Source organism: Mobula birostris, chromosome 4, assembly GCF_030028105.1.
Source record: "Mobula birostris isolate sMobBir1 chromosome 4, sMobBir1.hap1, whole genome shotgun sequence".
In the NCBI taxonomy this organism is placed as follows: domain Eukaryota; kingdom Metazoa; phylum Chordata; class Chondrichthyes; order Myliobatiformes; family Myliobatidae; genus Mobula; species Mobula birostris.
In genome coordinates, this window is record NC_092373.1 from 205,547,340 (window position 1) to 205,559,786 (window position 12,447).

Consider the following 12,447-nt stretch of genomic DNA (forward strand, 5'->3'; position numbering starts at 1 on the left):
CCTGCAGGTGCTTATTTAGGAAATTCTTATCTGCTCCATCACCACTCTCTGTGTAAAGAACCTACCTCTGATATCCCTGCCCACACCCTGGTGACTCCTTACCTCCATGTTCTTGTAGTGCAGCATCGTGCTGCAGTGGGTCACCTTGGCAGTGTCTTCATTTGTGTAAAACAGGGAACATATCTGACAGAAGTAACCAGTCTTTGGGACAACAAATTCAACACCTGCGGACACACAACAGGAAGTAATTAACCCTGTCCATCGGCTGATCTTTGGTTCCAGGGTGCCTGATGGGTCCTGCTAACCCCACAACCACCTTGCACTCCACAATTGTCTACCGCCCCACTATGTTGTCATGCCTTCCAACATGGACCCAGACCCATCCGCCCACCACACTGCCCACTGAACCCTTTTCCACTTCAAGAGTCAACCGTGACGTCGTGGGGCTAGGAGGAGGTGTTGAGACGTCAGGGAAGAGAAGGCAGGGTGTTGGTGGGTCAGTCTGAACAGAGAACACTCTTGTTTTATAAGTGATGCGCACACCGTCACTCTAAGCATCAGCTTCAGTCTTTGCACTACCTTGGTGCACTCACCGACAGGGCTGTTGGGCTTGTACGGAGGCATCTTCAGTTCAGTGAGATTTGTACCAGCCAACCTGATCCTCTTTACAGCGGGTTCCACCTCAGGTGGAGACTCTCTCTTCAACTTGGGTTCTGGTAAAACAGAATGCATTAGGGGAGAAACAGCTTTCAAACCTGACATGCAGGTTGGGGATTTTCAGAACAGTTACATAGGGAAGGCCATTCTGCCCAGTGTGCTTGTTGCGGCTCTCCAGCTCCCCACATATTTATTCCATCCCTGCTGAATGTCACTGTAACCTGCCTGGTTCTGTCCAAACCGGCTGAACAAAATAACAAATCTGAAAAAAGGGGCCAGTGTCGAGACAAGTAACAGGAAACTGGCTCACCGAGGAGATCTGGTCTGGACTCCACCTGGACAACCAGTAACCATCCTCTGCAATGGCACAAGACAAACTGGTAAGCCTGATTTCATCTTCACGGCTCAACATGTAGTCTCACCCACAGGGTAAACAGTCCAGTGCAGGTCGATGGCACGAGGCAGAATAGCAGTTTGGTATGGACTAGATGGGCCAGAGGGTCCATTTCTGTGCTGTAGGGCTCTATGATTCTAAGCGTCAAATGGCCTACTCATGTGTCTATGTTTGGAAAATTATGGCACATCCTTCTCTCTCTCATGAACTTGTACAGTTCCCCCTTCTTTGTGTAACTATTCCCTGCCTATAGAGTTCCTGCTGATGAAGGCATTCAGACCACAGGACAGGGAGGTGGTTGCTAACCTGCCAGCCAGTGCTCACCTGTTCGCTGCTCCTGGCCCGCATTCGTGGCATCGCCTCCAGAAGAGGCAGGGACAGGCGAAAGGTTACTGGGTGGAGGTGCCGCTGCACTGTGGGCAGGTTCACCACCTGCAGACGCTGGGGACGCAGTCCCCCTCTGGGCAATTGTGGTTTCTGTGACTGGGGGCGCCGCGGCCTCTGGTCTGGTGTCTGGGAGAGGGGCTTTGCTTGGTTCTGCTGCGGGAGCCTCCGCTGCTTTCTCTGGCGTTGTCTCTGTCTCCATTGGCTGCTCATCTGCTGCTGCCTTGGCCTCGGGCTGGGGTTCCAGCTGGGCTGGGGCCTCAGGTTTCGATGTCACTTCTGTGGTCTCCATTGCCTCGACCTGTTCAGTTGCTGTGGAAATGGGAACAAATCTCAGACATTTGTCACAACTGGCGCGATTCCTTCTGCTCTTCCTATAGTTTATTCATGGACATTACAAGATGTATCCACTACTCTCTGTGGGTGACATGGAATCACAGACAAAGTCATGCCCATTAATACAAGTGGGTCAAACAATCCCTTGCCCCTGCTCTTCCAAGGTCAAGGCCACATTCCTCAGACTTCAACACAACTGTAGGAAATATGCAGATGACCATGGTCTGCACCATGATGGGCTGAAGGACCACTGTTCTATTTCACTCTCAGAGTGAAGACATTTCTGATGTGACTGACACCGCCCTGATTGAGCTTCTGTATGTGGGCTATCTCCAGCACTGTACCCACTGTAAATCTCAGCACAATCCCAGCTTTCCACCCGAATCTTCCATCTAAAGCAAACCCTTGCCTACCCTCACCCCACGCCATTCTTTCCATCTCTCTGATCAGCTGAAAATCCTGCTAGAGAATGAGATGTCTGTCTTTTGCAAATACCCAGCTTTTGAAATGGTGACCAGCCATCTTTCCACAATTCAGTCCAACCAGCAGTGGCTTATGATTACATGCTCAGATGGTTCTCTTTCGTATCTAACCACAACCCCTTATTTCTCCATCTGTACCAACCCTTGTTGAAAACATCAATTGTTGCATACACACCCCACAACAGCCAACTTCTTATGTACCCAATATCTCATGGGGACATCCTTCCCACCATTGGTAATGTCTAGAGGAGGTGCTGCTTCAAAACAAAATCCATCATTCAAGCTCCCCACCATAAGACATGAGAACAGAATTTCAAACAAGAGAAAACCTGCCAATGCTGGAGATCCAAGCAACACACACAAAATGCTGGAGAAACTCAGCAGGCCAGGCAGCATCTATGGAAAAGAGTACAGTTGACATTTTGGGCCGAGACCCTTTATCGGGACTGGAGAAAAAAGATGAGGGGGCAGAGTAGGAAGTTGGAAGAAGAAACACAAGGTGATAAGTGAAACTGGGAGGGGGAGGGGTGAGTAAAGAGCTGGGAGGATAATTGTTTGAAAAACATACAGGGCTGGAGAAAGGGGAATCTAATAGGAGAGGACAGAAAGCCATGGAAGAAAGAAAAGGGGGAGGAACACCAGAGGGCAGGTGAAAGAGGGAAATAGGAATGGGGGTTGGGTATTACCAGAAGTTCAAGACATAAATGTTCATTCCATCAAGTTGGAGGCTACCCAGATGGAATATAAGGTGTTCCTACTCTAACCTGGTACTGGACTCACCCACTATAGGAAACACCCTCTCTACTTCTACTCGATCTAGGCCTTTCAATATTTGATAGGTTACAATGAGATTTCCCTGCTCATTCTTCTAATCTCCAGTGGGTACAGGCCCAAGAGCCATCAAACACCCCTTCATTCCAAGGATCATTTTCAGGAACCTCCTCTGGACCCTCTCCAATACCTGAAAATCCTTTCTTAGATAAGTGGCCCAAAACTACTTGTAATACTCCAAGTGCAGTCTGACTAATGCCTTATAAATCCCCACTGCGGAGAGGGGCGGGCACATAATCCCCTAACGGTTCAATGTCTGACTACACAGAATGAAGATGAAAGAGACGCGTTCACTCCAAGGTGGTGGGATTAGGAATTCTCTGGCCGGAGCCTGGTTATGAACACATTAGAGGCTGGAATGGTCCTGAGAAGAGAGGGTGTCAGGTGGCTGGGAGCCCGTATCTGGTTTGGATTCCTGGGCCTGAAGAGGTTGCCAACCCTAGGCAGTGGGTTTACCTGCAGCTGGCTTTGCGTTGGGGACTTCCTCGGTGGCTTCTGCTCCCACCAGTTTGAGCTCAGTACTTTCCGATGTTTGGGTGTTGGTTTCAGATTCATTTTCAGGGATCTGATCTCCAGCGAGGTCTTCCTCCTCCCCCACTTCATCCACAGTCACAAACTCATCCAGGTTAAAGGGGAAGACCTCCTGTTCCTTGGCAAAGGGGAAGAAAACACTTATTAATCTTTCTGAAACAGCAAGCACAAAACTCCAATCTCAAGCAGCTGGAAAGCAAAGAATCGTTCGGCAAAAGAGAATCACAGGGGCTCTTGCAAATCAGCTGCAGACCCAGAGTCATTAAACAGCATTTTATAACTTTCTTCACCTTAAAGAACTTCAACATAACATCCCATCTCCTGTACTCAATAAATTGATTAAGGCCAACATGCCAAAAGATATCTTTACGACCTTACCTACCTGCGACGCTACTTTAAATGAATTATGGACCTGTATTCCCAGATCCCTTTGTTCTACCACATTCCTCAACGCCCTACCTTTGGGTGGGACTACAACCAGAGTTCATGCCTTAAGGGTTAAAAGTGAGAACTTTAAGGGGAACATGAGGGGAAATGTCTTCACTCAGAGGGCCGTGGGAGTGTGGAATGCGCTGCCATCACAAGTGGTGCATGTGAGAGCTCAATTTCAACATTTAAGAGAAGGCTGGATAGGTGTACATGGTCAGTAGGGATGTGGAGGGCTATGGTGGTGGTGCAGGTCGATGGGAGTAGGCAGTTTAAATGATTTCGGCATGGGACTAGATGGGCTGAAGGGGCCTGTTTCAGTGCTGTACTCCTCCATGACCTATCCCACCATCGACAACCACCCATCGTTAATCCACAGAGCAGCTCCAGCTCCCATTTGAAATAAACCATTCCCAGTCTCCCACTCACTCGTACACTACAGTACTCACTCAGCTGCCTTTGTTAGCATGTTAATTGGTCACACGGATATAACTGCGTAACACAAGCTTGTTAGGTGTGATGTCTATTACATCGAACAGTACAACATAGGAACAGGCCCTTCAGCCCACAGTGTTGGGCTGAACCAATTAGATTAGTAATCAAATGGTCAACTAAACTAATCCCTTTTGCCCACACGAGGTCGGTATCTCTCCATTTTCCTCACATTCATGTGCCCCTTCACAGTCTCTAATTTATCTGCTTCCGCCACCACCCCAGGCAGCACCACTAGTCTGTATAAAAAAAACTTGCCCCTCACATCTCCTTTCAACTACCCCCTTTCACCACAAATGCATGCCCTCTGATATTAGACATTACAACCTTCAGAAAATGAGTGCTTACTCTTCTACACCTCCCATAATCTTAAAACCTCTATCAGATCTTCCCTCAGCTGCTCCACAGAAAATAACCAAGTTCATCCAACCTCTCATTATCGCACATGCCCTCGAAACCAGGCAACATCCTGGTAAACATCTGCTGCACTCTTTATATAGTTTCCACATCCTCCCTGCAACTGGGGAAACCTGAGGGGAGCAATATTTTCACAGGCAAGTTTGTTAGAGCTGTTGGCAAGGTTAAAACCAGTTTGGCAGGGGAGTGGGAACTGGAATCGGAGTAAAGGGACTCAGGATAGGGCAGGTGGTAAAAAAGTAAAGATAGCGTGCAGTCGGACTGTCGGGAAGGGCAGGTAGGTGATAGGGCAGTCACAGCAAGTAGGGCGAGTATCAGTGTACTAAGGACGCAGAATCAAAAAAGATAGCAAATACAGTACTCAAAGTGTTGTATCTCAATAAGGTGGATGATCTTGTTGCACCTTTACAGACTGCCAGGTAGGATGTTGTTGGCCATCACTGAATCATGGCTGAAGGATGGTTATAGTTGGGAGCTGAATGTCCAAGGTTACACGTTATATCACAGGGATAGGAAGGTAGGCAGAGGGGGTGGTGTGACTCTGCTGGTAAAGAATGGCATCAAATCAGTAGAAAGATGTGACATAGGATTGCAAGATGTTGAATCCTGTGGGTTGAGTTAAGAAACTGCAAGGGTAAAAGGACCCTGATGGTAGTTATACACAGCCTCCCAACAGTGGCTGGGAGGTGGACCACAGATTACAACAAGAAATAAAAAAGGGTGTGTCAAAAGGGCAATGTTATGATAGTCATGGGAGATTTTAACATAGTAACATAGAAAACCTACAGCACAATGCAGGCCCTTCAGCCCACAAAGTTGTGCCAAACATGTCCCTACCGTGGAAATTACTAGGCTTACCTAGCCCTCTATTTTTCTAAGCTCCATGTACCTATCCAAAAGTCTCTTAAAAGACCCTATCGTGTCCGCCTCCACCACTGCTGCTGGCAGCCCATTCCACGCACTCACCGCTCTCTGAGTAAAAAAACTATCCCTGACATCTCCTCTGTACCTACTCCCCAGCACCCCAAACCTGTGTCCTCTTGTGGCAACCATTTCAGCCCCAGGAAAAAGCCTCTGACTATCCACCCGATCAATGCCTCTCATCATCTTATACACCTCTATCAGGTCACCTCTCATCCTCCGTCGCTCCAAGGAAAAATGGCCGAGTTCACTCAACCTATTCTCATAAGGCATGCTCCCCAATCCAGGCAACATCCTTGTAAATCCCCTCTGCACCCTTTCTATGGCTTCCACATCCTTCCTGTAGTGAGGCAACCAGAACTGAGCACAGTACTCCAAGTGGGGTCTGACCAGGGTCCTATATAGCTGCAACATTACCAATCGCCTCCTAAATTCAATTCCACGATTGATGAAGGCCAATACACTGTATGCCTTCTTAACCATAGAGTCAACCTGTGCAGCTGCTTTGAGCGTCCTATGGAGCTGGAACCCAAGATCACTCTGATCCTCCACACTGCCAAGAGTCTTACCATTAATACTATATTCTGCCATCATATTTGACCTACCAATCTGGGTTGAACTCCATCTGCCAATTCTCTGCCCAGTTTTGCATCCTATCAATGTCCCGCTGTAACCTCTGACAGCCCCCCACACTATCCTCAACACCTCCAACCTTTGTGTCATCAGCAAACTTACTAACCCATCCCTCCACTTCCTCATCCAGGTCATTTATAAAAATCACAAAGAGTAGGGGTCCCAGAACAGATCCCTGAGGCACACCACTGGTGACTGCCCTCCATGCAAAATATGACCTGTTTACAACCGCTCTTTGCCTTCTGTGGGCAAGCTGGTTCTGGATCCACAAAGCAATGTCCCCTTGGATCCCATGCCTCCTTGTCAAGGGGTACAGCCACAGGGGTACTCTCTAGGACCTGACTCTTCCCCTTCCCCCTCCTGACTGTGACCCACTTGTCTGTCTCCCATGGCACCGGTGTGACCACCTGCCCATAACTCCTTTCTATCACCTCCTCGCTCTCCCTGACCAGGCGAAGGTCATCGAGCTGCATCTCCAATTCCCTAACTCGGTCCCTCAGGAGCTGCAGCTTGACACACCAGGTGCAGATATGGCTGTCTGGGAGGCTGGGAGACTCCAGTACCTCCCACATTTGACATCGAGCACAGAAAACTGGCCTCACACACATACTTCCTCCTTTCCACAAATAACACAGGTAAAACTACCTTGCCTCGTCCCGTTACCACCTAAGCCTGTTGAGCCAAAGCCCTATCACTCTGCTGCCTCTCACTCCGCTGCTCACTCCAACCCACTGGATATGGTGGTCTTCTTTTTAAACCTTTCGTGCTCTACTGGCTGACGTCATGCGCCTGCGCAGTCTTGCCTCTCTTTTACCCCAAGTAGTAAAAACTGCCTTGGCTCCGAAAATCAGCCACAGGCTGCCTTCTTGTTCCGAATCAAAAACCGTTGAAGATTCCTTGCCTTTTTAAACCCTTTGCGTTCTACTGGCTGACATGTAGGTTGATTGGGAAAATCAGGTTGGTGATGAATCACAAGAGAGTGAATTTGTTGAATGCCCAAGAGATGGCTTTTTAGAGCAGTTTATCGTTGAGCCTACTAGGGGATCAGCCAGAGGTGATTAGGGAGCTTAAGGTAAAAGAACCCCTAGGAACCAGTGATCACAATATGATTGTGTTCAACTTGAAATATGATAGGGAGAAAGTAAAGTCTGATGTAGCAGTATTTCAGTGGAGTAGGGGAAATTACAGTGGTATGAAAGAGGGCTTGGTCAAAATAAACTGGAAGGAGCTGCTGGCAGGGATGTCAGCAGAGAAGCAATGACGTGCGTTCCTGGGAAAAATGAGGAAGGTGCAGGACATGTGTATTCCAAAAATGAAGAAATACTCAAATGGCAAAATAGTACAACCGTGACTGACAAGGAAAGTCAAAACTAATGTGAAAGCGAAAGAGCAAAAATTAGTGGGAAGATAGAGGATTGAGAAGTTTTTAAAAAACAATAGACAGCAATGAAAAGAATCATTAGAAGGGAAAAGATGAAATGTGGAAGCAAGCTGGCAAATGATATCAGTGTTTTCAAGTAAAAGCATTTTCAAGTATGTATGATGGCAGATGAACTAAATGAGTATTTTGCATCAGTCTTCACTGTGGAAGATACAAGCAATGTGCCAGATGTTGTAGTGTGTGAAGGAAGAGAAGTGAGTGCAGTTATTATTACATGGGAGAAGGTGTTCAAAAAGCAGAAAGACCTAAGGGTACATAAGGCACCCAGACCAGATGAACTGCACCCTAGAGTTTTGAAAGAGGTAATGTTAGAGATTGTGGTGGCATTAGAAATGATCTTTCAAAAATCATTAGACTCTGGCATGGTGCCAGAGGACTGGAAAATTGCAAATGTCACTCCACTCTAAGAAAGGAGGAAGGCAGCAGAAAGGAAATTATAGACCAGTTAGCCTGACCTCAGTGGTTGGTAAGATGTTAGAATCAATTGTTAAGGATGAGGTGTTGGAGTACTTGGTGACACAGGACAAGGTAGGACAAAGTCAGCATAGTTTCCTTAAGGGAAAATCCTGCCTGACGAATCTGTTGGAATTCCCTGAGTAGATTACAAGTAGAATAAATAAGGGGGATGCAGTGGATGTTGTATATTTGGACTTTCAGAAGGCCTTTGACAAGGTGCCACACATGAGGCTGCTTACCAAGTTAAGAGCCCGTGGTACTACAGGAAAGTTACTAACATGGTTAGAGCATTGGCTGATTGGTAGGAGGCAGTGAGTGGGAATAAAAGGATCCTTGTCCAGAGGAGGTTCTCAAGGATGATTCCAGAAATGCAAGGGTTATCATACAAGGAATGTTTGATGCTGTGGGTCTGTACCTGCTGAAATTCAGAAGGATGAGGAGGGAATCTCATTGAAACCTTTTGAATGTTTAAAGGCCTAAAGAGTGTAGATGTGGAAAGGATGTTTCCCATGGTGGGAGAGTCTAGGACAAGAGAGCACAGCCTCAGGATAGAGAGGTGCCCTTTCGAAACAGAGATGCAGAGAAATTTCTTTAGCCAAAGGGTGGTGAATTTATGGAATTTGTTACCACATGCAGCTGTGGAGGCCAGGTGGTTGGGTGTATTTAAGGCAGAGACTGATAGGTTTTTGACTGGACATAGTATTAAAAGTTACAGGGAGAAGGCAGGGAAATGGGGTTGAGGAGAAAAAAAAAGGATCAGCCATGATTGAATGGCGGAGCAGACTCGATGGGCGAAATGGCTTAATTCTGCTCCTATGCCTTATGGTCTTCAAACTGTATGCTGCGTTCTAAATAAAAAATATAAACCTTGCCACAGAACTTTGAACTTCACTACCCATCCCTGCCCAATCACAGCATTCCTGCATGCACCAGCAGTCATTTCCACGTGCTACTGATGCCTGGGACTTCGAGCCCCGGGCTCCCACACCTCATTAAGCTCGAAACAAAGTGTTCCCGAAGTGCAGCCCCACCCCCCATCTCTCTTGCAACCCCATGAATACAGCGAGCCCACAAATCCTGAATCTGAGCCACTTGCTCGCGTCATCAGGACCCCAGTCCCAGGGGGCTGGCCACTTACTGTGTGTAGATGTCTAATGACTTGCTATAGGTTCAGAAGTGACTGAACCTTTGTAAAAGAGAAGTGAAGGAAGAAGCTGCCCTTTCACACTTCCATAAGACATAGTGGCAGAATTAAGCCATTTAGCCCATCGAGTCAATGCTGGGCCATCACTAGTAAGGGATCAGGAAAGGAGGTGGAGGGGACATATGGAGACAGGGAGGGCAAAGGAAGGGGAGGAATTGTACAGGTGCAAGCAGGGGTGGAGGGGGGAAAGAGAGAGATCAGTAGGAGGAGGAAGGATGATCTAGGTAGGGAGAGAAGAAATGATTAAAAAGAGGGCACGAGGGAGTGGCATGGAGCCAGGGAGGAACGTGCAGGTCGATAGGATTAGGCACAGAGTAGATGGGCCGAAGCACCCATTTCTGTGCTGCAATGCTCTATGATTAAGGTGAGGGGTGTCAGGAGAGAGAAAGGGAATTTACCGCTTCTCTCTTTGGATTTCTGCTGCTGGTCCTGCGGTCCTTACTGTTTCTGTCTGAGGAGGTCTGAAAGATAGAAGGAGTTGGATCATTATTTCCCACAGGCACTTGAGACAGCGAGGCAGCATTTTATTCCAAAGCTTTGCGAAGACATTCGGTGAACTAGAGGTACGATTCACCTGAACAGTATTATGACGGGATAGGGAGGTGAGGAGAAGAAGGTGCCAGTGGTAATCAAGGCAGTCACAGCCAGGACAAGGCATATAACACAGAACACCGTGGCTGACGGACCTGTACTGTGCTGTAGTTAGTGTTCCATGTTCAAAGACTGTAGGCAGATACGGAGGAGGACGTGGAGGGCTGACTAGAGCTGCTCAGGTATTCTGACTTGATTTACACCTGTACACAGAGGCTGATCCAATTACCCCACACATCTTAGACCACAAGATGTAGGAGCAGAATCAAGCCATTTGGTCCATCAAGTCTGTTGCACCAATCATGGCTGATTTATTATCCCTCTCAACCCCATTCTTCTGTCTTGTCCCTATAACTCTGGCATCCTGACTAATCAAGAACCTATCAACTTCCACTTTAAATGAATCCAATGACACAGTCGTCTGAGGCAACAAATTCTACAGAGTCACCAGCCTTTGGCTACAGAAATGTCTCCTCATCTGTCTTCTAAAGGGATGTCCCAGACTCCCTCACTATAGGAAACATCCTCTGTACATCCACAAGATCACCCCTCATTCTTCTAAACTTCAGAGAGTACAGGCTCAGAGCCAAACACTCCTCATATGTTAACCCTTTCATTTCTGCAACCAATCTCTTGAACCTCCTCTGAATTCTCTCCAGTGCGAGCACAACTTTTCTTGCATCAGGGCCCCAAAACTGCTCACAATACTCTAGCATCGCATCCTTGTTTTTATATTCTAGTCATCTCTAAAAGAATGCTAACATTGAATTTGTCTTCCTTAACAGTGACTCAACCTGCAAGTTAACCTTTAGGGAGTCCTGCACAAGGACTCCCAAGTCCTTTTGCACCTCTGATTTTTGAATTTTATCCCCATTTACAAAAACTGAAGTGCAGCATGACCATATACATCCCAACACTGTATTCCATCTGGCACTACCCCCAATCTAAGTCTTTCTGCGGAATCCCTCTTTCACAAGCTTGCCCACATACATTGCTCCACCTTCCTGACCAGCACCCCAGAACAGTACAGCCACAACCCTTATCTCACCTGCAGCCCCGAAACAACTCCCAGATCCTTATCCTAGCCACTGCTGTTTATGGTGAAAAGCTGAGGCCCAGGGCTGATCACAGAGAACCATTCACATTTAACATCTCACCGAAGTTTGAATTATCTCAGTTCACCCCCGCCCCCCCACTTCCATACACAAATTTTACAGCTGAAAATCGGGGCTTGCACATAGAACATTACAGCACAGTACAGACCCTTTAGCCCATGATCTTGTGCCAACACTTTAACCTACTCTAAGATAATCAGCCTAACCCTTCCCTTTCACTCAGCGCTCTATTTTTCTACCATTCGTGTGTCTATCTAAGAGTCTCTTAGATCTCCCTAATGTATTAGCCTCTACCACCACCCCTGGCAGGGTGTTACACACACACACACACACACACACACACACACACACACACAGACACCACTCTCTGTGTAAAAAACTTTCCTGACATCCCCCTGTACAATCAAATCTTAAAATCATTTACCCTTATATCATTCATTTCTGCTCTAGGATAAAATCTCTGGCTGTCCACTCGATCTATATCTCGTATCAGTTTGTACACCTTTATCAAATCACCTATCATCTTCCTCCACTCCAAAGAGAAAAGCTGTTACTGACTCAACCTATCCTCACAAGACACCCTCTCAAATCCTGCCATTCCCCCCTATTTTAGCGTTGATCATTTACAGAAGCTCTTCTCAGTACTGAGAGGGGAGAATGACCCCAGTCATCAAGCTGAAAGTGTGTAACGGAAGGGTCCAGCAGATAGTGCAACCCAGTTTCAGCAAACTGTGTTTCTGCAGAGATGAGGAATGGGAGGGAGACGAAGCACAAGAGGTAGTTACAGAGTAACCCACACAAAATGCTGCAGGAACTCAAAAGGTCAGGTAGCATCAATGGAGAGAAATAAACATTTGATGTTTTGGCCCTAGACTCTTCATCAGGACTGGAAACGAAGAGGGGAAATGCCAGAATAAGGTGGAGGAAGGGCATGTTAAAAGGTGACAGATGAAGCCAGGTGGGTGGGGTGATGGAGAAGAGGTTGGAAGAGGATAGGTGGAAAAGATAAAGGATGAATATGATGGAAAGGACAGTGGACCACAGGTGCTGCCTGACCTGCTGAGTTCTTCCAGCATTCTGTGTGTGTTGCTCTCGATTTCCAGCAGCTGCAGAATCTCGTATTTATGAGAGGCAGT

General features: G+C 47.2%; 1 protein-coding gene across 1 annotated transcript in view; it reads right to left on the minus strand.

The window, feature by feature from the left end:
• The window catches only part of znf638 (zinc finger protein 638), a 126,526-nt gene that overhangs the window by 4,567 nt on the left and 109,512 nt on the right, over positions 1–12,447 (minus strand). The window contains exons 20-24 of the mRNA XM_072257019.1: positions 10,004–10,066; positions 3,541–3,733; positions 1,376–1,747; positions 594–713; positions 103–224 (exon numbers count right to left, since the gene is read on the minus strand). Coding sequence (XP_072113120.1) covers positions 103–224; positions 594–713; positions 1,376–1,747; positions 3,541–3,733; positions 10,004–10,066 — 870 coding nt within the window. The remainder of the gene's footprint in view (positions 1–102; positions 225–593; positions 714–1,375; positions 1,748–3,540; positions 3,734–10,003; positions 10,067–12,447) is intronic.